The sequence below is a fragment of the Ictidomys tridecemlineatus genome, chromosome 4 (assembly GCF_052094955.1).
Source record: "Ictidomys tridecemlineatus isolate mIctTri1 chromosome 4, mIctTri1.hap1, whole genome shotgun sequence".
Taxonomy (NCBI): Eukaryota; Metazoa; Chordata; class Mammalia; order Rodentia; family Sciuridae; genus Ictidomys; species Ictidomys tridecemlineatus.
In genome coordinates, this window is record NC_135480.1 from 1,159,420 (window position 1) to 1,187,378 (window position 27,959).

Sequence of the window (27,959 nt, forward strand, 5' to 3'; positions counted from 1 at the left end):
TCTGTGTGCTTTCTAGCCACAGAGGCAGGGCAGAGCCCAAGCAGCTGTACAGGTCCCTGTGGCTCATGGCTCTGCCCCTACATTCACACCCTGCCCTCTGACCCCCAGTCTCCCTGTTCCCCTGCACTGGGGAGTGAACTCAGGGGTGCTCTACCACTGAGCCGCACCCCAGCCCTTTCTGATTCCTAAGTTGTCCAGGGTGGCCTCCTACAGCGGACACCTAAGTGGCTAGGATCACCAGTGTGTGCCGTGACACCCACTAGCCCAGCTTTCTCTTAATGAAAAGCAGCAGGTCTGCTTTCCTTCGCCACTTCCTGGCTGCAGAACTCTGGGGGCCCAACAGGCTTTTATCTCACCCCGTCTCCTCCTCTCGGGTCCAGCAGGCAAGGTTTCTGAGGACAGCACTTTCTCAGAACCTCATGGGTCTCTACCTCGACCATGTGGATTCACGCCAGGAGACCAGGGGCTTTCCACAGGCCCCTGCAGACCACCTTTTCTCTATTTTGACTTCTGCTTAGACGACCAAAGGTGTCTATTAGCCACCCACTTTGTATCTTCAAGAGCCCTCTGACCTTCCTGAAGTACTAGCAAAAGCTCATCTGCTGCACCCTCAGCCCTTCCTTGGACAATCTCCTCTGCGATTTGGCTAGGCTGCTGCGAGCTCCCTGCTACTCAAGGGCTCTCCTTCCTCCTCAACTGCATGAGCGGCAAGATGGGACCTTGCTGCCGCCACCAGTCCATCTACTGAATGCCCAAGCTAGCTGTGTGCGGGTCCTGCTCTCCTCAGCAAGAAAGGACGGCTCAGCCGCGCCTTCCCCACGACAGCTTCCTTGCTCCTGGCCCTCCCAACAGCACCTCAAACACTGCTATTTCTGCTCAGAGGATGATCTCAGCAACTCTAAGTTCCCTCAGAGATGAACTGGCCCTTCTCTGTCACCTCCCTGACTCTGCCAACCATTTGCCCAGCGACTCTGGGCTTTATCATGCCCCGCGGAAGTCTTCCCATCTCTGCCTACTGCCCAATTCCAAAGACGCTTCTGCAGTTCTAGGGGTCTGTTCTAGTAGCGCCTCACTCCTGGGACCAGAAACTGCCTTCGTTTTCTGCAATTGTGGATGCCACAAGTTTAGTGACTTCAAAGAAGACAAATTTGTTACCTTTTAGTTCTGCAAGCCAGAATACAAAACGAGTCTCATCAGGCTAAAATTGGGGTTTAAAATTGGCATGGCTGGTTCCTTCTGGAGGCTTGTGGGGACAGCTCATCTCCCCTTCCCAGCTTCCAGAGACGCTGAGCTGTGCCCCTTCCCCGTCTTGGCTCTTTATTTCAAGTAAGGACCTATTTTACGTGTAAGGATGCTCAGGGATGACCTCGGCACACTGGGATAACTCAGGTCTCCCAGCTTCAGCCTGAAGCTTTCACTCGCTTTGCCACAGAAGCACTATGGAGTCGCAGGTTCTAGCAATCATGACGTAGACTCGGGAAAAAATTGTTCCACCTGCCAGGACAGATGAGAGAGAACCTGTGGGTACCTGCTGGGATTCAGTCTGGGCTTCTTCAATGTAGGGAGAACTGAGGGAGCTGTGTGCAGCCACCTTCCTGCAAGCAGGGAAGCTGCGGCAGAGGCAGAAAGGCTTCCTCAAGGGCCCAGGTTTTGGACAGGACATGGCAGGTCTTGCAGCCAGAAGCCATCCAGGAGGCAGGGTGCACACTGCATTGCCCTGTCACCCTCAGAGGCGGCAGGAAACATCCTCCAAAGGGCTGGCTCTAGCCTTCATCCAGCTGCCCATCCCCTCCCAGGTGGGCATGTGGCCAGGAGTCCTATAGCACCCTACTGAGTATCAGGACAAGATGCATCCTGGACACTTGCCTGTGGCTGTCCTGTGATGCTGGTGGAGATGTGTCACCCCTTCCTTCCAGGCCCCATCCTGCAGCTCCAGCCCCACCCTAGACAATCACAGAGCCCAGACGTTCCCCACCCACAGGCTCCTCTACCTCCACCAGCCCCCACTGGGCAGCCAGGCCATGTTCCTAAACACACTGACCCAGGCTGCAGGCCAGATGTGCTCCCTGCAGAGCTCATTCCAGAGCCCAGCTCCCCATGCTCCGTGACCTGGGAGCTGACTAGAGGACATTCCTGCTAGGCCAGCCTCCTCCCTCCTCTTGCCATCCCTCTCCTGGAGGTCCTGTGGCACCCTCAGCCACTGCAGGTGCTACCCCAGCTGTCAAGTTCTATGACAGGAGACATGATGAGTATCACCCAGGGTGTGAGGCTTGGACAGCCCAGTGGGCTCCATCCCTGGCACTGAGTCAGCAGGCTTGGGTTGAAAGTCCAGGCACTAGGGAGTCTAAAGTGACCCCAGCTGACCGTCCATGCAGCTGATAGTCAAAATTACAGGGCAGGACCCATATGAGGAGGCAGTGGGGCCAGGATGTGAAGACCCTGGGGTGCCCCTGGACTTTCTGGGGAAATTTGGGGCTATCAGGTTGCGGGTAGCTCTCAAGGATGGGAGAAGGAGAGGCTGTCCCCAGAAAGCAACAAGGAAGCTGCTATCCAGGTTCAGAAAGCAGACAGGTGGGACTGGCCCAGATGGAGCTGAGAAGACCCCATGGGAAGCAGAGAGGGAAGGGGCTCTGGCCTCCAGTTCTTCTCCGGGGCTGGCCACGGTACAGAGCAAGTAGAGAAAGGGCCTATCAGACACAGGCATGCCACACAGGCTAGGCTGGAGGCCTTCCAGGACCCAGGGGGCCAGCAATTTTGGGGTATCTGTGGAGACTGAACCTTCTAGGAATCCACCTCCAGGGCACTATCCTCAGTCACCAGGCATAGCACCCTGCCACTGGGGTGGGCCTGAGGTCCTGTGCTGGCCAGGCCCTGTCCCTGCCCTGGCTCTCTCCCTCCCCAACTCAGTTTCCAGACCAGCTCCAGGCTGTAGCTCAGGCCCCTGGCCCCACTTCTTCCCTAAGCCCTGAGCTCACAGCCCCAGACAGGAATGGCCCCTGCAGCAGAGCCCACGGCGCAGGCTGGCCAGGAATCCTTGAGACAACTGCAGTCACGAGAGGGTACCTGTCCCTGCATGAGGATGACACAGGAGGTGATGTGGTCCCGGCAACCTGACACTGCTCCAGGACAAAGACAGGGCTGCCCACTGGGAGGGAGGAGCGACCAGGCTGAGGACACACTAGGCTCTGACCTGAGAGGATTCTTTTTATTAGGACTGCACAGATGAACTGAAGCGGATCTCTGCCTTCTGCTGACAGCTGCATCTCCAAGCAGGGCCTGAGCCCTGTTGTGGCTCCGCCCTGGTACCTGCACATGGCAGGCCCTCCCTGCATCAGGGAGGCAGCAGGAAGGGGTGACGGGAGCAAGCAGCAGGTAGGAGCCCTTGCAGATCGCCCCAGGCCTCCCATAGCTGGCTGACTCAGAGCCATCCACAGCCAGGATCCCAGCAAGGCCATGGGTGGGGGGCGGGGAGGGGTCTCTGTAAAAGTGAGCCCCACCCCCAAACAGAGCAGAAACTCAGGTATGCAAGCCAAGCCCCCATGGAGGGGGATCCACCTACCACAAGGTGTTTCTTTCCAAGCAGTGGAGTCCCCCAAGGAGGGGCGAGGGGAGGGCGGGGCCGCACGGGAAGACCCAAGGGAGGAACACCCTGCAGAAGACTCAGCCCTCAGTCCAATAAATGCTTGTTGAATGCGTGAATGAATCCAAAGGCTCTCCGCTACCCACGGCACTTATCCATCCAACAGGGGAGCAGGAAGTGCGCGGCCCAGCAGCAGCGTCTGTGGAGCCCACACTCGGGCGGCCTGGCCTCAGAGCTCACCACCAGCGTGTCTGGGCACGTGTGCGCACACGCAGACCCACGGTTGTCTCTTTGCACATGTGCACCCCTGTCCAGCCCTTGGGGCTCATCTCTCCTTCACGTGGTTCTGTGCCCCGGGGGCCCCACTGCTGGCCCCGTCCCCACCCCCACCGCCCCCACTGGGGCTGCTGCACAGCACCTCGGTGAGGTCGTCCAGCACGGCGGTCTCTTTGGGGTCGAGCAGGTTGAACTCCCTGGCGAAGAGGATGAAGTGGACGTACAGTGTGTTCAAGTGTCCGTGCAGCTCAAGCGCCAGGGTCTCCTTGAAGTGGGCCCAGTAGATGTGGCCCAGCACGTGGAACAGGTACTTGCAGATCTTCTTCACCAGGGACTCGAAGGAGCTGGGGAATTCTCTGCCTAGGGGGAGGCTGGGTGTCACAGGCCTGCAAGAGGCCAAGCTTCTGCATCCAGGTGGCCCGTCCAGCCTGGAGCACACGCACCTGCCGCCATTTCCTGGCCTGGACACCAGACAGCAGAAGTGACAGGAGCTCAAAGGACACTCCGTCCCGCGCCCTCCCTGAAACTCGCGTGTGTCTGGAGTGGAGGGTGCTGCCCCCATGCCACCCTGACAGGCTCTCCAGGGCTGTCTACGTGGGCCAGGCTGCAGCGAGTGGCCAGTGCATGGCACTTCCTGCTACCAGGCGCTCCCTCCGCAGCTCGGGATCATTTCCAAGTCCTTCTTGGGGCCCAAGAAGGGCCCGTCAGGGCGTCAGGGCCCCAGGTCCCGAGTGTGGAGGTGTGCTCAAGCCTTTCTGCCATGGGCGCTGCCTCATCCACAGCCCAGGTCCCTCGTGACGAAAGGGGCAGGCCCCACAGCGGCTGCCCAGCCTGCCCCCAGCCCCCAGCCCCAGGAGCAGCACCGGGAGACGCACCGTATTTCGTGGGGAAGACGTCCTCGTCAGTCACCAGCTTCTGCACGGAGCTCATGACGAAGTCCACGTACTGCGGCGCCGTGCACTTCACCTTCTTGCCCCGCTCGTCATGCCAGCAGTACTGCCTGTGGGACAGAGGCCAGTCAGGACGCCTTCCTGGCCACAGAAAGAGCCAAGCCCAGCCTGACTGAACGCACAAGCGGGAAGCCCACTGTCTGCAGTGACGTGGGTTGTCTCTCTGTTACGTGGACGTGCACCCCTGCTGGGAGGCAGCCTGGGACCTGGGATCTGCCAGGAGGCCCACACCTTGGCAGTGTCCTGCTCCCACTGCTCAAAGCTACACCCTTCCCACAGAGCCAGTGGGTCTCCCGTCAGTGGCCTGAACCCTGGGCACCCACCCAAGCACCTCCCCAGCCAGACATGGGTGGCCAGTCCTCCTGTGACTGCTAGCCCCAGTAGGCCAGGGCCTGCAACAAGGACCCGCCAGTGCACAGCCCACTCATGCAGCCACAGTGGGCCTCACGGCAGCCACAGTGGGCCTCACGGCACTCACACTCCACACGGGAGCCCGTGCTGCCCTCAAAGCACACGGCTGCCCTGGGGGCCACTCTGGGAGCAAGGGCCAGGGAAGGAATCACACAGGCTTCTCACTCCACACCAGTCATGGGGACAGATTGGGGTTGTCACTGCTGAGATGGGTCCCCATGTGTGTGGCCCACAGCCTGTTCATCCACTTGCCAGCTGGGGGCGACCTCCCAGGTCAGGGCACTTGAGGACCCTGCTGCTGCAGACACGCCTGCGGTGGGTCTGTGTGGACACAGGCTTCCCCTTCTCTAGGGCAGATACCCAGGAAGGAGTCACCGGTCACAATCAGTATGTGCTTCAACCGTGAGCACCTGCCAAGCCACTGTGCGGACGGCGGCACAGCTCGACCCCTTGTGCTGTGCGTCCTCCGAGCACTTGGCGTGCAGAGGTGTGCTGCATACGTGGCAGGACCTCGTCCTGGCTCTGAGTGGACCTCTCTGGCTGCTTCTGGCGGTGGTGAGCTGTGCCTGAGCCCTCTGCCCGAAATGTCATGGGCCGTGTTCCCAAGCACTGGGACCTCTTGTTAGGCTAGGGACTCTGTCCCCCAGCAGTGGGTGGCTCCCGATCGCACTTGTACACGAGGCTCTCCCACCCTGTAGTTTCTTCTCTCTCTAGGAGCAGAAGTCCAGGTTCTTCATGAAGTCCCTGGTATGGGGTTGTCCACCAGCGGATGGTGCTCTGCTGTCAAGTCTATGAGCTCTCTTACACCTTCCTCTGAAACTCTCCTAAGTGCCCAGTGTTCTCTGAGGAGCGTGCAAGGTCCAGGTGGTGCTCTGTTCCTTTCTCCCCCTGCTGCTGAATTTACTTGGCATACTGTCAGTACAGGCCAGTGCAAGTGCCTTCTGCACTCTGCTCTAACCCTGCGCTGAGTATCTGTCCCTTGGCCAACACCACTCTGTCTTAACTGTGTGGTTTTGCAGTAAATCCTAACACTGGGGACTTCACCAGCTTCACTCTAGTTTTGGAATCACAGCTGTTGTAGTTACTGTGCCATCCATGCACATTTCAGAGTTAGCTGGACCAAAGCCACAGAATAGGGCTGCACTAACCTGAAAGGCCTATGTGGAGGGCAGCTGGCACCCTCGCATGCTGGCGCACGAGCAAGTCCCTCCACCCATGCAGGCCACCTGAGATCTGCTTCTGCAGTGTACCCCACAGGCACAGACCCTGCAGATGCCAAGTTCATACCTCAGAATGGCACTGTTTTGGGAGCTACTGTGGGTGTTACTGCTTGATTTAGGTTCCAACTGCACATTGCTAGCACATAGAACTGTTTGTTTGGTTTGCCTGTTGACCTTACTGGATTTATTTTTTGCTTGAACCCTGAGGTTTTCACAATTGTGTTCTGCACAAATGTGGACCTTTTGTCTCTTCTTTTCTTGCTTATCTTAGGAGATGTATGACTCATGCACAGAAGATGTTTTGCAATGTCTCCTACTATCTTCCAGGGTCTTTGCAGTGACAGCGCCACTTGTCCCTCCTACCCAGCATTCGCCTCTCTCATCTTCCTTGCCAGGGGCATATCAATTCTACTGACCTTTCCCAGAACCACATTTTGGTTTCATTGATTTTCCCTGTTGTTTTCCTGAGTCAATTCTGGTGATTTCTGCTCTTCTTTCTTTTCCTCTGCTCAATTTGGGTTGCTTTTGCTCTTTTTCTAGTTTTTAGGATTGAAACTTATCAATTTGAGATCTTCCTTCTCTTTCTGAAATAAACACGGAGTCCTATAAATGTCCCTCTCGGCCTTGATGTGGCTGTGTCCCACAAATCCTAGTATTTTGTGTTCAATTCAAATAGCTTCTAATTTCCCTGGAGACTTCCTGCCTGACTTCCAGTGTCCGTGGATTTTCCTGTCTCCTGTTACTGATTTCCAGTTTCCCTACACTGCGTGTGGACACCTTCCTTAGCATTACTAGACTCTTCAGGACATGTCAAGGGCTCTCCCGTGGGAAGGACATCATCTATTTTGATGGCTCCCTGTGAACATGACGCTGCCCTGGCTGGAGTGTCCTCAACCACTGCTGCACTCTGCGCTCCAGCAGCTGAGACCCCCGCACGGGCGGCCTCTGGCCTCTGGCCTCTGCTGCGGCTCTGCAGGCTTAGTGCCCAGCCCATCCTTTCTGCTCGAGGAGCTGACCGTTCTCTAGCACGCGACCGTCGCCCCAGCGGCGGCCTTGCTGTCTCTGCTGGCTCAAACACAGCCACTTCGGCTGCTATCTGGGTGGTATCTCCTTGGCTTGTCCCGATGTCACCACACTTAAAGTGATGCTGTGGCCAGGCACAATGGCACAGGCCTGTAATCCCAGCAACTCAGGAGGCTGAGGCAGGAGGAGCGCAAGTTCTGAGCCAGTCTCAGTGACTTAGGCCCTCAGCAACTTCAGTGAAACCCTGTCTCAAAACAAGAAATAAAAACCACTGGGGACAAGGCTCCATGGGAGAGTACCCTTGGTTCAATCCCCAGCACCAGACAGACACAGTGATGCTGTAGTCTGAATGTGTGTGTCCCCCAAACGTGCTGAAGCCTCACCCCAACCTAACAGTGTTAGGAGATGGGCCTCTGGGAGGAGATCAGGCCCCTGCAAGGGGACCTGTGCTCTTATAAAATAAAAGGCCCAGAGCACCTCACAAAAAGGTACCACCTATGAACCAAGATGCCCTCACCATATGCCAGATCTCTGTCCCTTGACCTGGAATTCCGGCCCCAAAGCTGTGAAGAACAAACATCTGTGTGTTCAGAAGCTGTCCGTTTGAGCATCCGTCACAGCAGCCAGACGGAGAGACCTCATCAGGCAAGTGTGCGGCCACCATGTGCCCATGCTTCCTTCCCACTCTGCTTTTGTTCCCACAGGGCGTGTCAGGGATGTGGACTTCAGGGTGGCCCTTCTCCCCTTCACACTGGTGATGTATGGAGCCCCCCCACCCAGCTCCCCAGGCCCATGGCACTGCACCATCCTCTCCTCTGGGCCAGCACACTGCTTCACAGGTCAGTCCTGTGGGGCTCACCCTGCTCCTTGAAGCCAGAGGTCTGTCTGTGGGAACCTGAGTCATGACCTCTGCACATGGTAAGTCCACTTTCTCTCCTGCCCCTTGGATCCCAACAAGCCTTTTGTGGGACAGGTGCCAATAGGATAATGAGCTGCCCCAACCTGGCCTAGGCCCTCCCATGACCCAAGCATAACTGCTGGCCTAGAGGACAGCAAGGGGCTCTGTGGATCCTTGACCAACCTCCCTTTTCCTTTTAAGTTTCCATTCCTTGGTCTTAAAACGTCCGTAGGAAGGGATTGCAGGAACATTAATTAATAAACAACAAACCCATAGAGGAGGTTTCACACAGAACAGGGAGGAGGGACTAGGACTGTAGCTCAGCGGTAGAGCACCTGCTTTGCACATGTGAGGCACTGGGTTCAATCCTCAGCACCACATAAAAATAAGTAAAGATATTTTAAAAAATTAAAAAAAAAAAAAAAAAAGAACAGGGAGGAGAGCTTCGGCTGCCCTGGCTTTCCAAGGCACACTGGACATGGTGGAATGCAGGCCTAGATGCCGGTCAACCCAACACTAAACCCTACATGCTTTCAAGAGGCTTGATAAAATCAAATCCCATACAAAGGGTATGAGGGTGCAGAGAAGCTGGGAGGTGCTGAGTTAGCCTGCACAGGGCACCAGGGCACCTAGGGCACCGCCTGGCTGGACACACACTTTCAAGTGCTGCCTTCATGGCTGTCAGGTTCTGTCACGGGGATGGTCCCTCAGAGGCCAGCTCTGCCCCACCTGTGCCAAGCCCACTCTCAGCAGACTGTGTGGAGCTGTGCCATCTTCCCCAAGTGACGCCAGCTGCAACACCTGACTCTCCTGGGCAAACGGGGTGGAGAGCCGTATGCTGCCTACACCCACCAGTGCCACGTAAGCAGGCCCAGCAAGCTGAGGCCTGGGAACACCTACCACCTGCCATGCAGAGGCTTCTGGTGGGTTCCCAAGAGAGAGCTCAGCTTTGATAGGGACTACTTCCTGTGACAGGAGCCTAGAAAGCTGTATCCTTAGGCAGGAGGACTTTCAGGATGGCGTGCATGCACACACGCTCACGTGTGTCGGCACCTGTCCTGAGCTGCAGCATCCTGATGACCAGGAGACATTAGAACCACTACTTGACTTGGCTATACCACTCCTCAGAATGTGCCCAAAGGACTTTAAATCAGCCAATTCACAAGAGCTAAGCTACGGAACCAACCTAGGTGCCCTTCAACAGATGAATGGGTAAAGAAACTGTGGTATTTATACACGACGGAATACTACTCAGCCATAAAGAAGAATGAATCATGGCATTTGCCAGTAAATGGGTGGAACTGGAGATTATCATTCTAAGTGAAATATGCCAATCCCAAAAATCCAAAGGCCAAATGTTCTCTCTGATATTTGGATACTCTGATATTTGTGCTAACCCACAGTAAGGGGGCAGATAGAAGTTCGTGGGATTAGACAAGTAAATGAAGGGAAGGGGGAATGGGAATAGGAAAGATAGTAGAATGAACTGGCCATCACTTTCCTGTGCTCATATACGAGTACACGACCAGAGAAACTCCACATCACATACAACCACAGGAATGGGATCCGAATTAGAATAAGTCACACTCCATGTCTCCGTGTCAGAACACACACTCTCCTGTCATGTATGTCTAAAAAGAACACAACAAAACAGAACAAGACCCTGAACCTCTTCACTGCACCAGCCCCAAGCTGAAGCCTGCAGAGGGGCCTTCTGGCTCTGGCCACTCCTACCCCAGCAAAGCACCCCGTGCAGGCGAGGGCCTCAGGGACATCCGCCTGCTGTGGAGCTGAACACATACGTGCTTCCCGAAGAGGGCAGAAAAGGGCAGCCAGCATGGGGCTGTCTGAAAGCCACCAAGAGGGTGTCCCAGGCCCAACCAACCCAGCCTGCTCACTCCAGCCCTGGCGCCCGTCTCAGGACACGGAAAGCTCTGAGGAGGAGCCCTCGCAGTCTCCACAGCCCCAGGGAGCCATATCTGGGTGATCCCTTTCAAACTCTCCCTGCCTGTTAGCCTCAGTAGCTGCGGGCACCTCCTGTGCTCCAACAGGGCCCCTCAAGTCCAGGCCAGAGGCTCCTTAGGGACAGGATGGTGTGGAAGAAGGCTCAGCCTGAGACTCTGCAAAGGCTCCAGGTTGTGGATCAAGTCTGAGAAGCCAGGAGCCTGGGTGAAAAGGCAGCAACACCCACCCTGTGCCCCCGGGAGGGGCTGTGCCAGGCCATCACTCACGTGTTACACACGGCCATTGTCTGACACGTCTCTCCTGTGCAGAACTCCGAGATTGTGCTATACTGCAGGTTGATGTGGTGGAAAAATGTCGTTGCTGGAAGAGATGGAAAGGACGGGTGAGAACACGCCCCTGCTTCCAGCTCATGTGTGCATGGCTCAGCCAGGGAGCTCAGGCTGTGCAGGGCCCCACCCTCCCACAGCCTCCCCAGCAGGTGGACTGCTGAGACCTGCTTGGGCACACTCCAGGATGCCCATGGAGCGGGAGAGGAGATGCCCTCCCCACCACTGTGGCCCTCCCCACTGGCCTGCACGCACTGTTGCTGGCCAGCCACTCATTGAGGTCGATCTCCCGGGGCAGCACCACAAGCTCCTTGAAGGCGAAGTCGGTGATTCTAGACTTGGTGTGCTCTGGCTCCAGGTACACCTTCTTCTCCTCTGCGGCAGGCTTCTTGCCGTTGGGCTTTGCTTTAGACTTCCTGCCAACAGAAAGAGGGCAGTGTGGTCACCGCATGCCCCCCTGGACCAGACCACCAGGGCCTCATGCAGACACAGGCAGTGGGGAGGCTGCCAACACCTAAACCTACCTGCAGAGGGACCCAACCCTCTGCCAGAGCCGGCAGGATTGGAGGCCATGACTACAGGTGGGAAGTGTCCTACATGTACCTGCCCTGGCCCCCATCCTCAGGGAGCTCTGGCCTGGCTTACAGGGGCACCAGACCTCTGATTGGTTGGAGACTAGAGCCCAGGGCAGGCAAGTGGTAGCCACGTGAGCACTGGTTGCCTTTCTGGGGCTGTGACCACAACCCTACACTATCCTGTGCAGCCTCACTGTGCACCCTTGGGGTATCTGTGTCCCTCTACAGTCAACCTCACTATACCTGTGTCCCCTGGGACCACACTCACTGAGCCTGTGTCCCCCTGTAGCCACACTGAGTCTCACTGTGTACTCATTTTGAGATTTCAGAGGGTACATGCCTCAGGGGTAGGGCAACCTTACCCTATGTAATAGAAACCCTGCTGCTGGGCACCCCAAGAGCGCAAAATGGGCTTGGACAGACAGTGTCAGCATTGTCATTCCTTCCAGTCACAATCTCCAGGTGGCTGCTGGACAGCATGCACAGGAGACAGCCTCTCTAACCTTAGTGTCTCTGGTGTGCCCAGCTAGGACACTCCCACCTGCAACCTGCACCAAGTCCCCGGAGAGGCACATGTACGGTGTCCACAGGTCAAGGTAAGATAGAGGTGGTGTGGGAGCCCGGCCTCTCCAGGACCCCCAGAGACTCCTAAGCTTCTCCCATGAAAAAGATTTTTTTTTTTTCTTAATGAAAATGTGCTGCTATGTTAACACACAGTAGGCTTGTTATGGCCATTTTAATTTTTTAAAATATTTTTTTTCAGTTGTAGATGGATACAATACCTGTATTTATTTATCTTTATGCAGTGCTGAGGATCAAACCCAGGGCCTCACATGTGCTAGGTGAGTGCTCTACCACTGAGCCATATCCTATGGCTATTTTTAAATGAATAAATATATCTTAAAAGTATCTTGCTTTCATTTGAACTAAGTAAACTTCAGCATCTAAGCCACCATGCAGAGCATGCTCAGGTCCTGCAGATGGTCACCTCCTCCAGACCAGCTGCTCCAGTAAACGCTGTGGCAGCACTGAGCCTGCACACGAGAGGCTTTTCCACCCACAAGCTTCTAAGAAGCACTGAGATGGGGTGCTCCTCCCAGAGTGCCCTATTGGCTGGGAACACCTGGCCCAAGTTCTCAGCCTCTAAGGCCAGCCAGGAGACTCCTCTGATAGAGTCTCTCTCTGTCATGTGGCAAAGTCGGCCTGGGCAAAAATGTGACTCGGAGCAAAGAGCTTTTACTTGAAGCTTCCATACTGCTCTCCCCAAGGTGGCTGCTGAAGGGCCCTGCAGATGCTCCAGCTGGCCCACCAGCCTCGCCCTGCATCGAGGAGATAAGGCCTTCTGAGCAGGCGCCGCCTAACATCAAGCCATGGCAGGCAGGAGTGGTTCCCAGTGGCCTCCAAGGACCTCGGTGGTGGCAGCAAGGGACCAGGCTGTAACTGCTGGCAGTATCTGCATGAGGCTCTCTGACATCTTAAGGCTCCCAGTGGGGCTCCTGGGAGCGAAGCCTGAGAGCCTGCAGGGAACCCCTCCAGCCTGGCCTCAGGTTCTCATCTGAACAACTGAATTCTTCAATGGTACACAGGATTGTGAAAAAACAGCGTTAGTTAATTTTGTCATGAAGTCTTGTGACCAAAAAAAGGGAGGTGCCGAGGCTCCATTGAAGAGATGAAGGGATAAGGGTAAGCACCCAGTTTGCCCTTCCCCCAGTGACGCCACCTGCTGCAAGGAGCACAGGTGCTGATCAGGGGCCAAAGTAGGCCAGAGAAGTAAGGGGAGGTGCAGACCCTGCCAGAAGGGGCTGGTCCCAGAAGGTGCCTCTTTGGAAGAACCACCTGCTCCATGGGGTGGGGTGGGGTGGGGTGGGGGTGCGGGGAGCCCTGGGCTGCCCTGGGGGAAGAACAGTGTGCTAATACGTGACCACCATGGAGTGGCAGGGTGGTGAAGGTGGTCCTGGCCTCCGTCCCTAGCATGCCTCTCTGGGTTGCTGGTGCCCCTGAAAGGAAAGAAGGCACCAACCTGACCCTGGCTTCTCCTGAGGTAGACAGCCAGCTGCTGCCCCTAGCTGTTCACGAAGAGATGTAGCACAGAAGTCAGGCCGGGCACGGGCTGGGCACCTGCCTTCCCGCCCATCCCGAGGACACAGCATTCCGACCAAGCAGGGCATGTGGTCCTGGGAGGCCACATGGGAGGTGAAAGGTCTTTGTAACTCTCTGACCAGGTCCTATTTTTTTCCCTTGTATTTTGAAATATTGCTGATGGTTTACTTAAGAGAAAGAGGAAAGAAAAATGTTCCCTGAATGCCAGGGAAATGTTTTCCTTTTGGCTTCTCACGGCAGATCTTCGCCTTAAAAGGCAACTGAGCTTGGCCTCCAGGGCAGAGCTGGGAGTGGCCAGAGCCAGGCAGGGGACAGGACGGGGCCCTGGGGCTCCTGACACACAGCAAGCTCTGAGAGTGCACTCAGGGGTCTGCTGGGCTGAGGCACAAGTGTGAATGCACTACACACAGTGAGGCCACCTCAAAGTTCCTGGCAAGAGCTTCTGGGCCCCACAGCTCTGCCCTGACACAGTCAGCTTCCAGTCCTTCCCGGAGCTGCTGACCAGGACAAGTCCAGGAGGTGCTCTGCAGAGATCCTCAGGACACTTCCACTCCCTATCCCCAATAACTCTTTGATCCCCGCTCTTTGACCACCAGCATGAGCTGAGTTCATGCAGCAATCAAAAAGCTGAAACCAGCCTAGAGTACAATGCTGGGCACGTGAGCCCAGCCTCATGCCAGCAGGGTGGATTCTCTGCAGGACCCAGGGGCCAGCCCGCACTGTCACCAAATGACCTTCATCTCCTACACACCTTGCTCTGCAGGCTAGTCCCACTTGGGCCAGTGACACATGCTGAGCCCAGCTCCCATCAGGGGACCACAACTGCAAGGCCAGGTGGGCTGCAGTGGGGCCAGGCTGCCACCAATCTCCTTGTTTTGTGGCTTAAGAACTGTCCCCTGTGAGCTGTAGGGAGTGGGATGGGCGACTAGGCAGAAGGAACCAGGGCTTCAAGGTTTCAGGGCTTCAGATGTCCCTCTGGGGACCCCTCGGGGAGGCTGCCCTATGGACAACATCCTGTGCTCACACCTCACGCTGTTACAAAGGCTGGGACAGGCCCCAGAACCAAGGCCAGCCTCTACCTGGGTTCTCAGAGGGCTCAGGCAAGGGCAGTGCCTGCCTGAAGGACCTGGCCACCTGTGAGGGGCCACAGAGGCTGTGGGCTGTGGCTGGAGAGCAGCAGGCAGGCCTGTGCTGGGCACTGGCACTGGCTTACTTCCACTGGAACCTGCCCTTCCAGACCAAACAGGCCAGTGCAATACCACGTCTGAAGCTCTTCTCAGTTTCATGGTCCCCATTACCCAAGACCGGCCAGAGATGCCCAGAGCCCAGTACACAACTCTCCTGCCAGCCCAAGCTTCTCTAGATCCTCATCACAGGGCTCACTTGGTTCCATAGGACAGGACCAAGGGGACACATAGGGCCCAGACTCAGCCTGAGGAAGGAATCTGCAAGTACGGATGGCGGGGCCTCCACAGGACAGTCAAGCATGCCCAGGCCCAACCTGCCTTCCTTCCCTGGGGTTAGCCAGGTTCCTCTGACCTAGTCCTGGGTGCTCTGCCCAGAGCCTCTGTTCTCCTGGGTGGTCTTGGCAGATAGGAGACTCTCCCACTCCGCGGTGGGCTGAGGTTGGGCCCTCTGGTCAGGTGCCACCCTCTTTAAATATGCCCCAGCCCTGCCAGAGTCACCTTCTTCCTGCTTCCCACACACCTGCCTTCATCACTGCTTGTCCTCCACGACACCAGGGTCTGGACGCCCCACCTGCAGCACCAGCCCACACAGCAACCTCTCCTGGTCCTCTAAGACCCCAACAAACATCACCCCAATTCTTGCCAGCCACTCGCCCGTGCTGTACGCCCAGCCTTCCTGCACCTGGCATGTACTGCTGCCACTATGGGGCACCCTCACTGGCACACCCACTGGCCAAGGAGCAGCAGGAGCTGGCAGGTTCTAACAACAAAACGAATCTTCACGGCGTCTGTGTGACAGGCAGGGGCCAGGCACAGAGCCAGTGCAGCTGGAGTGGCATGGGGCACGGGTGGGTGCTGGAGCAGCATGGTGCCCAAAGTGCTAGTCTGAAACTCCCCCTCTGGCCTGGAGCTGGGCCACCTGCAGACTCAACGTAAGTCCCCATTCTGAGCACCACACTCGGTCTTCCTCAGCCTCTGACGGCACAGTGTTGGGACATTAAGGTTCTCTGAGAGATAAGCACGGGTGGATCTAGGGAGTGGGTGTGGGAACCCGAGAGGGTGGAGGCCCCGAGGGGGTGGCAGCAACCCAGGAGGTTGGAGGCCTAGGGATCGCAGAGATCAGGTCAAGCAGGTCCCTTACGGGGTACTTCAAAAAAGCAGGAACTGGGGGCTGGGGATGTGGCTCAAGCGGTAGCGCGCTCGCCTGGCATGCCTGCGGCCCGGGTTCGATCCTCAGCACCACATACCAACAAAGATGTTGTGTCCGCCGAGAACTAAAAAATAAATATTAAAAATTCTCTCTCTCTCTCTCCTCTCTCACTCTCTCTTAAAAAAAAAATAATAAATAGCACTAGCGAACCTGTCTCCTCTCCCACCGGAACTGGATATTTTAAAAAAAAAAAAAAAAAAAAAAAGCAGGAACTGGGCAGGGGTGGGCTCTAGCAGCTGGAGGGAAAGTGGGAAGGGTGCTTGCCTTACCAAACCTGCTGCTTGTCCCGACCCACACAGCTCAATGTTGTGGGGGCAGAGGTGGGTGCAGAAGGTTGGGGAGTGCAAGTTCTGGAGCTCAGTCCAAGAAACACTACTGCCAGAGGATGACAAGAGGAGGGCATAGTGTGTGCCATCTCAGAGTCTTGCACTCCCCACAGACAAGTGCAAGGTGAGGCCCTGAGGTGGCCTTCCCTACCATCAGGCCAGGTAGACCATCCCTCCTGTAAGGAGCCAACCACTCTCAGGCTCCTCCTGATAGCCCAACAGACACCCAGGGGAAGGGTGCCCATTCTCTACCCAGCTTCCCCGGGTCTCAGTGGGGTCTGTAAACTATGTTTCTAACCAGGAGGTGCCCCCCCACACCTGAACATTATTGCTGCAGGCCCAACACCCCCCACCACTGCCTCAGAGGTCCTCCTGGCCCATCCAATTCCTCCCTGCACCTGCACCTGCAAAAGGGACCATGAGCTCTCTTCCAGCAGGCAGGCTGGTACCCCAGGCAGGTGCGCTTCTAGTAGCCTATTAGGTCTGGACACAGAAAGAGACCCATCCACTGGAAATGCCCAGATACCTCAGCCAATGTGTCCGGGAGAGTCAGGTGCCCCCTGTGGCCCACGAAGCCACAGTGCTCAAGTGCACAGCACTGCCACACCCCTGCCTATTAAGGAGGCTCCTGGGTAGGGCCTGGCTAAGTCGCCCCCTTTCAAGGAGACTTCCCCCAGTGAAGTCCCCTCTGCCATGACTTCCCAGGTGGCTATGAGGAAGATGAAGCGGCTCCATCTTCCCTGGCTCTCACCTAGCATCTGCTCCCACTATACACCTGTGGACATCCGTGTGCAGTCTTCCAAATGCCACTGATGTCAGCCACTAATCCAGATTGGAACTAGCTATGTCACCAACTTGCCCAAACATTTCCAAAACCTCACATTTTCACATTAAAATCAGACAGCTCACTCTCTGCCTTCCACTTACTCCCACTGTGAAGCCCTCCCTGCAATGATGGACAGGTGGTCAGGTTGAGGCCAAGAAAAGAGTCAGCGGTGCCTGCAGACAGCTGGACACAGGAGCCACGTGCTGAGAACTCTCGCTACCACCTGATAGACACCACCAGCAGGCACAGTCCCCTCAGAGCCTCACCGGGGCCCTGAGCCCTGTTTCACTGGTTACAATGAAACCCACCCTGGAATCAAAAGGCGTCTGCTTTCATTTTAAACGATGACCTATTGAGACAACAGGCAAACCTGGGAAGGAAACCTGACACATCCTAGAACCTGCAGCCAGGTGCGGAACTCACACCAACACACTCATACACTAACTAATACACATGTACACCCACACACCAGGCTGGTCGGAGGTCAGAAAAATGTCAGAAACAACACTTCTGGCAATAACTCCTTCAGTAGCCAACTTCCCACCAGACTCCCGGGGTGCCCCATATCACTTCTCTGGACCAGGACACTCAAGGACAGGCTGTGGGGTCACTTCTGCTTCAGACAGCCGAAGTCCCTGCCCAGGGCCCAGTCACTGGAAGCAACAACAGGCTAGACACACCTGCTGGTGGTGAGAGGCACCTGCTGTCCAGAAACATCTGGAGGGGACCAGGCAGGAGTCAGATGCCATAAGCCCTGAGAGACTGAGCCAGTATGGCGGGCACTAGGGCAAGATCCCTCCGGCTACCTGCAGGGCAGCAGGAAGCACAGGCAGTTAAGGGGAACCTTACTGGGTAGGCTGCTCTGGTCCTTGGCCATCCCACCTTTGGGACAGCACAGGGGCTCGCAGCTGCTTTGCCTGGAGGCAGCTGAGGCCAGGCCAGCGGCCCCAGATGGACCTCTGTGGGAAGGCGATTACCTGAGCACTCTGCTGACTGCCTGAAGTACCATTTTGCAGCGGAGTCCAGTTTTGGGGGGCTGGCTGAGCAGAGCTCGGTCTGTGGGGAGACTGCAGTGATCTCTGAGCATGATGAAGGAGAGCCGGAGCTGGGAGGAAAAATAGGGCCCAGGCCTGTTGCTCCAGGCTCCCTCCCTCGGAAGTGCCCTCCGCCCTCGCTCTGGGCCAATGAGGAGGCCTGCAGAAACAAACAGTTGTTCCCTCAACAGAGTAAAAGGCTGCCAGGGCTAGCCAAATGGGAAACAGGGAGGGCCTGAATTGCCTTTTCAAAGTATGCAGAGCTGGCTGGCAAGGCGGAGCCAAGCAAGGCCAGAGGAGGGGACAGGGCAGTACCCAGTCACAGTAAGGGCCCTCCAATGCTACCTAAGGTTGATGCAGCCCTAGCCTCCCCACTGCCCACTGAGCCAAGCCAAGAAACCAGCACGCAGGTGGGGACCCTCCTGCTGGTTTCTTGGCTTGGTTCAGCAAGACTCAAGCCAGGGACAGACAGGCATCTGCAGAGTGAACATGAGACCCTCACTCTAGGTATGGTGGGTGCTAGGGCAAGGGTCTCTGGGTCAGACAGACTGGCTCCTGAGGTGTCTGGAGGGCACTGACCTGGCTCTGGGCAGGGGCTACTCCTGCAACAATGGATGGTCAGCCATGACCACCACCACCAAGGGCTAGAATCTACAAAAATGTCCAGGATGCTTTCCTACCAAGGCTTGAGAAATTGTGTGGCCAGGGCCTTCTTTACGGCTAGTCTGCATATAGAAACAGCCAAGTGCTGAAAATCACACCCCAGGAACAACTCTCCCACTCATTCTCAGACTGGGCCCCAGGCAGCAACAGTATGGCCCACAGGAGCTCACAGGAGCTCCACCTGGTGAACCCCGACACCCTGCCCCAGCCTCCCAATGGGCAGAGCCCCTCTGGGGCAGATGGCAGGTGGTGTCAGGCTGAAGGCATGCAGAGCCACCTGGGAAGCAGCAGAGGGAGGTGAGGGAGGCAGGCTCACACCCAACAGCCAGGAGGGCTCTGATCCAGTGGTCCTGCATTTCTACCAGAGCAAGTGCAGGGCCACACGCAGACCCAGCCTCGCACTCTGCAGGAACCGCGAGGAGGACTTCCCGGGCTGGCTCCCTTCTCCATCACGTGGCAGCTGTTCCCAGGCCACGGTTCCACTCTCCCAGCCAGGCCACCAGCAGCAACAAAAGCACCTGGGAGGGCACAGAGCTATGCACCATCCACTGAGGAGTGCTCCCTCTGTCCTAGTGTGGGCACCCTGGGTCCTGTGGAGCCACACTTGTGCCAGTCTGTTTGCCAAGGCAGCACCAGTAGCTGTGAGGGGACAGTAGACAGGCAACAGGGGGACACACACATATGGCAAAAGGGGCTGGAAGATGGGAGACCAGGAGGAGCATGATATGGACTTGGAGCTGGCAGAGAGCAAAGTCTACGTGGAGGAGGGAGGACATAAGACTGCCTGAGGCGGGCTCAGGTTGGGAGGGTGACTGAGGCACACTGGCTGGTGAACAGCAGAAGCTGCCATGAGGGTGATGGTGAGAGGGGGAGACACAAGGCATGGGTGAGGGACATCCATCCAAAGCCAAGCTACAGACTACAGACAACACAGGGCGAGGGGCATGGGACCCCAAAGTGCAAGGTACAGCCCAGTGAGTCTCAGGAATGCCACGGCAGCTCCTGAGAGCAGCAGCCAGGGTGCACAGGTGCTGCCAGAGGGTCCCTGTTTCTTCCTTGCAGTGCAGAGAGCAGGAGCTATGCCCACCCAAGTTGGGGCAACCAGAAGACTAAAAACTGGATAACCAGAGGGCCCAGACGAGAAGATGAGAACACTTGGCCAGGCGGGGCTGCGCAGGCACTGGTGTGGTCTGGCCTTTCCCCCTAGAAAAGGTGTAGTCCCAGCACCCTCAAGGCAAAGCCAGCCAAGGAGCATGTTGGAAGCAGAGAGCACAGATCAGGGTGGACAAGAGCAGGCTGGATTAACACGGGTAGGGCAGGACACACAGAGCCATGAGCTTGCATATGTGCAAGTATTTTATTTGTAATGAGCTTATAGTTTCAGAACAGATTTAGATTTGCAGAAAATTTGTAAAGATAGAGGACAGAACCTCCAGGTAACCCCTTATACCGCCATTGTGCATTTTTTAAAATGAAGAAAGTCAACATGGATACATTGTTACTAGCTAAAGTCAATGTTGAGACATTGTTACTAGCTAAGCCCACAGCTGACTCACATTCCCTCCATTTCCCTCTGGACCCTTTTCTGTCCCAGGACCCACCTGACATGTGGTCCTGCCTCCTGAGGCTCCTCTTAGTTATGAGAGTTTATTTTTTATTGATGACCTGAGCAGTTTTGAGGAGGACTGGTCAAGGGCACCACGGGGAACCTCTGAGTTGAATTTGCCTGGCATTTTCTCAGAGCTAGACTGAGGCTGTGGTTTTGGGGAGAACCCCAGAGAAAAAGTGCCCTTCTCGTTACCCCCATGCAGGGTCCCCACTGTCAACACTTCTCAGCACTGAGACGCTGCCCCTGACCTGGCTGAGGTCAGTCTGTTAGGTTTCCATTGTAAAGCGACTTTCCCCTTCTGGGAAGGAGGTGGCACTGGAGAGCCACAGGTAAGGGTGGGAGTCACACCTCACGGCTGACTCCCTTGGAGTTCTCCCCACATAGAAACTGGCTGCAGGTGGAGGCACAGGTGTTGGTCTTGCACTCACTGGGATGCAAGGCCCGGGAGCTCTCCAGCGGGTCCCCGAGCCCCAGACTGTGAGTGTGGTGTGGGCCCTTCCTCACCCTCTGGCAGTACAGGAAGCTCAGGCTCATCCTGGATGCTCCCTGCCCCAGCCCTGACATCAGCCCCTTCTTGAAGGAGTCCTGGTTCCTTTACTGCAGAATATTAAAAACTGAGATCCCATCATGGTGTGTGAGTTGCGCTGGGGTGTGGTTTCCAGGCACTCTCACCACAGCATGTAGCCGTGTGTGTGTGTGTGTGTGTGTGTGTGTGTGTGTGTGTGTACACATGTGTGTACACACACCTACTGCTGAACCTCCCTCTGAGTGAATACCTGCATCTACTGTGTGTTAAGCCAGAGGTTCACCTTGACGTCCCCAGCTCGGGCCCATCACTGCAAGGGTCATTTCAACCCTACCCCCACCCCCACCCCAGGAAGAGCTATCTGGGAGAGCCACATGCTTTCCAATGATGGTGTAAAACAAGAGGTGGGCTTGAGAACTGTGGAGGCAGCAAGTGCCCACAGGCACAAGAGAGGTCAGCTGTTCCAGTGTGTAGGAGATATTCCAGTTTATATTTGAAGTACAGGCTTAAAACTAATGACCAACATGGCCACCATGAGAAGCTAAAGTAAGTACGGTGTTGTGGTCACCTGTCACCCAGCAACTCAGGAGGCTGAGGCAGGAGGATGGCAAGTTCAAGGCCAGCCTCGGCAACTTAGTAAGAACTATTTCAAAATAAAATTTAAAAGGGCTGGGGAATTTAACTTAGTGGTAGAGCACTTGTCTGGCATGTGAGAAGTCCTGAGTTCAGTTCTCAGTTCAAAAAATAAATAGCAGCAGCAGCCACTGCTGAGGAAAATATGCACATCAAATACAAAGTAAGTGAGAGGAAACAAAGGGTAGAAATCCTCAAAGCAATGATGAAGAATTACATTCAAAGTCAGCCCTGACCGCTGCAAAGCCAATGTCCCAGCGAGAGAAGTGGAGCAAGAGGGAGGGCTGGGACCCAACATGAACTCCCACATCAGATGTTCAAGGGGACAGGACTAGGGCCCTACAGGCAGTAAGAGGGTAACAGGCACCACAGGTAATCAGAGGCTGACAGGAAGTGGGATGCAGAGAGGCCCCTCACAGGCTGAGTAACCAGACCACATGCGAAGGAGTAGAAGGGCCAACCTTAGGCTAAAAAGCTTCCTGGAGTGAAGAAGCCAGGTGTAGGGTCTGCCGAACAAAGCCTGCCAAGTGCATCAGGAAGGGACACACGCTCTCAGGAAGGAGAGGACCAGCATGACCTCTGGGCAAAGGCAGGTATCGCAAGACAGCTGCAGAGCAGCAGCTTCAGGACAGAGGTGCAGACCCCACCACAGGACACCCACAAGCTCACTGCCAACACACCAGAACCACGCTGTGGCACGAGCTGGGCCACGTCTGGAGTCAGCCTGTGTGACTCACCACAGTAATGGAAGAGAAAACAAAACAGGATCATCCCAGTTCTATCAAAAATAAATAGAACAAGGTGCAGAAGGACTGCGTGGCAAAATACTCAGCGTCAACCTCTGGCAAGCCAGGAACAGGAGGGAATGCTCTCCACTGACAAAGGGCACCCACAAAAACTCCAAGCAGACACCAAAGGCCCGGCTGAAAGGCGGGAACTCCCTTGGGTCAGGCAAGGCTCCTGCCCCCTTGCACATGCACCTGCTGGAGCTGCCCAGGACATTTAGCTAACCCACAGGAAGCCAGGCCAGGGGCTCCTAGCAGCAGCAAACAGAAGAAAGCTTACAAGATTCTTATTTACAACTGAACTTTCTAATATAAGAGCAATTTCAACAAAAACTGTACAAAGCTCTCATTGAAAGTACAAAGCAACACAGAAATTAAAGACCTAAGTAATAAACAAAAATACCATTGTCACAGATTGGAAGACTCAATATTGTTAAGATGTCAATTTTCCTAATCCAACAGACTCAGCACAACCCTACCAAAATCCAACACAATTTATTTTAAATTTTTTAGAAATTAACAGGATTCTGCAGTACACATGGAAATGTAAATGGACCCAGAGTAATCAACAATTCTAGCAAAGGGAAGCCACACAGAAGGTCTCACACCCATTTTAAGACCCATCTACGACTATCACATCAAAAACCCTGTGCTACTGACACCAACACAGATGGATTAGCAGAATATCGCTTCAGAACAGATCACACTTGTGTGCTGAACTGGACTCTAACAGAGGGTGGAATCACTCCATCGGAAGAGAAAGTGTCTTTTTTTAATAAGAGTGCTGAGAAAACTGAGTACCACCAGGCCTAACCAACACCCTCCAGCCCTGCCTTACACACACACACGGGCCGGAGCCCGTGTTGCAGCTCAGAGTGGGTGAAGTCTTGTGGAGTTTCAACAGCACTGACCACAAAGAAAACATGGGTGGGGTACACTTCACTAAGATTTACACACACACATTTCTATTCAAATCACCATTAAAAAATGAATAGGCAAGAGCTGGGATATAGGTCAGGGGAGAGCCCTTGACCAGCATGCCGAGGCCTGTGCTCTACCCCCAGCACCACAAATAAATAAGCAAATAAACAGCCTTACTCCAACACTTAAAAACACTCACGGGCAAGCCACAAATGGTATGTATCTAACAAGTTCTATCTAGACTACGTAAAGCAGTCCACAACTCAATGATAAAAAGCCCAATTTCAAGGACAAAAGATCAAAAAGACACTTACAAAGACACTGGCAGAGTTGGAGTGCTCTGCAGTTGGGTATTGGGGAAACGCAAGTTCCCCTCCCCCGCCATGAGATGCCACTGGAGGCTTACAGGACAGCAGGAGCCAAACAGACCTGGAATACCTGACCTCAGCGAGAGGCAGAGCAACCACAGCGCTCACACAGTGCTGGCAGGAGCAGGACATGGCACGACTATTTTGGGATCTAGCTGGAAGCCTCTTTTAAAGTTAAACATGCCTCTGCAAACCAGAGACTCCAAGGCTAAGCACCTACCAGAGAAAGGAAACATCCATCTACAGAGACTCACAGCACTAACCACACAGCACCAGAAATAAAGCACCCCAGAAGTCTGAGGCCGGGGATGGCTGGACAGGCTGTGATACTTCACAGGGTGACCACCACTTGGACAGCACACTCCATGGCTCAACCCCACAGACATCATGTGGACTGGAGGCACCAGCAGCAAGAGCAGGGCCTCCAGCACAGGCCACCCCTCCAGAGAGCAGGGCAGGAAGACCCCAGGCCAAGCTGAAGGTTCTCAGAGGCTTTGGGGGTGAAGGGACACCTGTATCTCCCAGGCATGGTTGCAGGAGAACCCAGTCACGAGAATCACAGAGCAAGGCTTGCAACCTGTGACTGTCATCCTTTGTCCTCAATGCCAAGCGTTTAAAAACTAGAAGTCTACATAAAGGAAGGGGAGAGAGCAGGCTTGAAAAGCCACACATCAAACGCCAGTAACCCATACTGTCAAACCACTGGACAGTGGAGTCCAGTCTCCATGAATACCAACTCTTGGGAAAAAAATTCTTTTGGGCAGCGGGGGGGGGGGGGGGGGGGGCGCCTCGGCAGGGTGTAACCAAGGATTGAATCCAGAGATGCTTAACTACTGAGCCACATCCCCAGCCCATTTTTGTATTTTATTTAGACCTTTGACAAACAGACCACTCAACTAGGCAGAGGAAACCACACTTTCCAGAGGCCTTGGCGTGCTTTGCTTGAGAAACTACTGCCACAGAATGACATTGGCCCTGACCCCTGATTTCCTACGCTGAAGCCCAAAGCCCAGGTGTAATGGCATAGCAGGTACAGCCTCTGGAAGGTGATCAGGGTTGGAGCTTATAGGTATCACAGCCAGGGGTCAGCCTTAGTGATGGCACCAGTGGCCTAATGAGAATAATGAGAAAGGTTTCAGGCAGAGGACAACAGAAGCTGTAAATGCCACAGAAGTCACCAGATGTTCACATACTCCTGCTGGGAGGACACCATCACCCAGGGAGCTGCCCTGCCTCCAGAAAAGAACCTGGACATCAACGATGCATCAGATCCGGGCACCCACCAGCAGGGACAGGCTGGGTTCCCACAGGCAAGGCAAGCTGGTCTTCCCACAAAGCAAATGCAGAAAAGACAAGAGCAGGGCAGAGACTGTGGACTGAGACTGCAAGGGACAAAGCCCGCAGCCTGGCCAACACCACCATGCCAACCTCACCTGCTAGTCCGATACTCCACTCCAGTTGGCACGATGCTGGGACCTCAGGGGGCTAGCTGAGGAGGTGCTGGGTTCTCTGGGCTGATGCAAGTTCTTGTGAGTTTATAATTACTTGAAAATGTAACGCTAAAAAACAGATTCCCAAAGCCCATCAACCGGCTGCAGTGCATGAACCTTGTCTGAACACACTGCAAGAGTCAGGAAACTGCAGACATGTGGACCGTGTTGGATACCCCAGGTCCATCAGGAAGTGCCACTTCAGCGAGGAAAAGCACCTCTGCCTCCACACACAAGTGGAGATGCGTACCAAGGAAGCCAGGCACAACTAGAATCTCAAATTTCAAAACAACGTGGGTGGGGAGAACCAGCAAAGGTGCTAGGCATGCCCCGAAAATGGCACACACCATCACCTGCCCCCATGGAGGGAACACTCAGCAAGAGCCCCTTCAGAGAGGCCTCCCTGACCACCCTCTCCTGGCTCATCCTCAGTGGCAATTTCCCTTAATAGCCAGAGCTACCAAAGCTGGGTGACTCAGAGTCCCACCCCAAGGCAGACGCGTGGGGCACCCAGAGGCAGCCAGGTGAGCACTATGACGGGGCCGCAGTGCAGACATGGCCTATTCCCAATGATGGCTGTGGCACAGCACCTCAGGGCTACCACTCTCCTGAGTGTGCACACAGCTTGCCCTGGGTGGCTCCCAGTCCCATGCCTGGTTTTGGGGACACAGCCACCAACCAGTAACAGTATCCATTCTCTGCAGAGGCCCGGGTGTCTATGGCCAACCAGACTCCAGGAGGAGGGGTGATGGTGACCACCACAGCACCCATGACCCTCTGTAGAAACCCCTAGTGACTCTTCTTCCCCTACCCCCTGGAAACCAGGCAGCTAGGAACAGCAGGACCAAAACCCATGCAAAGGGCAGCTGGCCCAGACAGCCCTCACGAGCACACCACAGCTTTCTGTCCACAGAGGACAGGCTTTCTCTGTGTTGCTTAGCACGCAGCAGCTGGTGTCCAGGAAGGCTGGGCATACCTGACCTTGAGTGGAATAACAAGCTACAACAGCAAGTCCAAGCCAGCCTGACCAGCTCCCTGCCTACTGTCCAGCGAGCCCTCAGAAAGCTGTCAATGTTCTCGGGAAGCTTCCCTTCTTCCCTCTCCCAGGAGCTCTTGCTGGGTGTGAAGCCTGGGGCATGAGGGGCACTCAGGTGACAAGGAGCAGGTTCCACTTCCCTGGCACCCAGGAAGATAAGAATGCAAATGGTCTGAAGATCTGGCAGGAGGGCCAACAGAGCACTTGAAGTGAGAGTTCGCCGCACCTCCCGTCCATTTTTAAGAGAAAGTCTAGATCATGACTGCCGATGACTGTGGCAATGCCTACAGAATCACGTGTAACCTCCAGGCAAGAAGGATGTGATCAACTGTAAAGATCCCGAGGTCAAGCTGTGTGTCTCCACCCAGCCTGTGTGGGTCCCCGCCTCCCTCCCACCTGGCATCAGCGGGGCCTGGAAAGGACAGCTCTGGCTTGAGTCTTGCTCCTAGGCAGTGGTGCAGGCCTGCTCGAGGAGCAACAAAGGAGCCAGCCTGGCCCAGTAGCTCCAGCAGCATGGTCTGTGGGCACAAAACTGGGTGCAGCTGCACAGCAAGGACTCCAACACCTCTACATGGGATTACCTCGGAGGGAGTAAAGGGAAACTGGTCCGAGGAGGCCCCAGCCCACGTTCACATGTCACAGAAGGCGAGTAATATCTGTGGCACCCCACCTGCAAGGTACCTGGCCTTGCCGTCTCAGGGCTAAAGGGCCAGGTGTGACTAGAACTTGGGTGGGACAGGGATGGAGGCAGATTCCAAACCAAGTGAGTGACAAGAACAGCTTAGTGAATCGAGCAGTTATGGAGTGAACACACCTTTCAATGGAACAAAAGAGTGGCCACTGGGGCTGGGATCATGGCTCAGCGGTAGAGCGCTGGCCTAGCAGGGCGGGACCCGGGTTCGATTCTCAGCACCACATAAAAATAAAGGCATTGTGTTGTGTCCATCTATAAAAAAGATATTCTCTCTCTCTTTCTCTCAAAAAAAAAAAAAAAGAGTGGCCCATTTGCGGCCATTGGAGCCACAGGGACCAGGATTAATCTTCCACCTGAAACAGCACTCCATTCCAGTGGGTAAAATGTGAAATGACGGTCCTCAAGACCCTTGATGAACATCAGACAACAAGGGACAATGGCCCCCACAAAAAGGAACCACACGGTGTCCCCTGTACCCCATCTCCTGCCTGATGGAGCCTGCACAGCAGGGATACCCCATGGAGTCCAGTGTGCCCGAGCTGGGAGACAAACTGGAGGTCTGGGGAGGGCACAGTGCTAGAGGTCTCAGGGCCTTCTCTTCTCCTGAGAGTGAGCTGCCAAGAACCCACCAAGTCTTCAGCCAAGTACCACCTGCAGCGTAGAGAGCTGCTAAGGAGAGCAGAGCCACCTGGAAGACCAGGACACCCTGGAGGTCCACATGGGATGTTCGCTGAATATCAAGGAAACCCAGTGGAGATTTAAAAGAAAAGCCATTCCATAGGCCCTCCTCACTGAGCCCCTACGTGACCCCCATGATGCCCTGCGAGGTATCCACTGGCTGCTCACATGTGGCCATCCCCTCCAGACCAGAGACCTGCTCTGTCCTCCCAGTTGCTCAGGAGTCCTCCCTGGTGCCTTTCATGGGCTCCACATCCCAACAATTGAGGGACCCTGATGGTACGGTCAACAAAGCACACCAGGATCAATCTCTCCCCCATGTCCCTGAGCCAGGCACCTGTGAGCTCTCAGTCATCAGTGCAGTAGGAAGGTTCCCCTCCTTCCTCTCTTCAGGGTTGTGGGCATGATCCTTGCACTTAATCAATCCCATCCTTCTGCTCAGAATCCTCCATGGCCCCCAGATCTTGCAGAGAATAAGCTCAAGTCCTATCAGTGGCCTCAACTGCCCTTTAGGTCCCTACCTCTGTAATATCCCACAACCTGTGGCTCAGTCCTGCAGGTCTCTGGCTCAGAAGCAATCCCCCAGGGGACCTCCACCCCATCCTGCCCTTCACCCTCCACTCCACAGACTGGCATGTTGTCCTGTTAG

At 55.3% G+C, this 27,959-nt stretch overlaps 1 protein-coding gene across 3 annotated transcripts in view; it reads right to left on the reverse strand.

Annotated features, from left to right (window-relative positions):
• Window positions 1-3,184: 3,184 nt before the first annotated feature.
• The window catches only part of Mob2 (MOB kinase activator 2), a 62,772-nt gene continuing 37,997 nt past the window's right edge, over window positions 3,185-27,959 (reverse strand). Inside the window, exons 1-5 of one of the 3 annotated variants that reach the window (XM_021720533.3) lie at window positions 17,851-18,028; window positions 10,905-11,065; window positions 10,590-10,683; window positions 4,732-4,856; window positions 3,185-4,216 (exon numbers count right to left, since the gene is read on the reverse strand). In XM_021720533.3, coding sequence (XP_021576208.1) covers window positions 3,906-4,216; window positions 4,732-4,856; window positions 10,590-10,683; window positions 10,905-11,065; window positions 17,851-17,960 — 801 coding nt within the window. In that variant the 5' untranslated portion in view covers window positions 17,961-18,028 and the 3' untranslated portion in view covers window positions 3,185-3,905. Of the gene's footprint in view, window positions 4,217-4,731; window positions 4,857-10,589; window positions 10,684-10,904; window positions 11,066-17,850; window positions 18,034-27,959 lie in introns of those variants that run through there. The other 2 variants (XM_040283929.2, XM_078045307.1) reach the window with 2 other exon arrangements.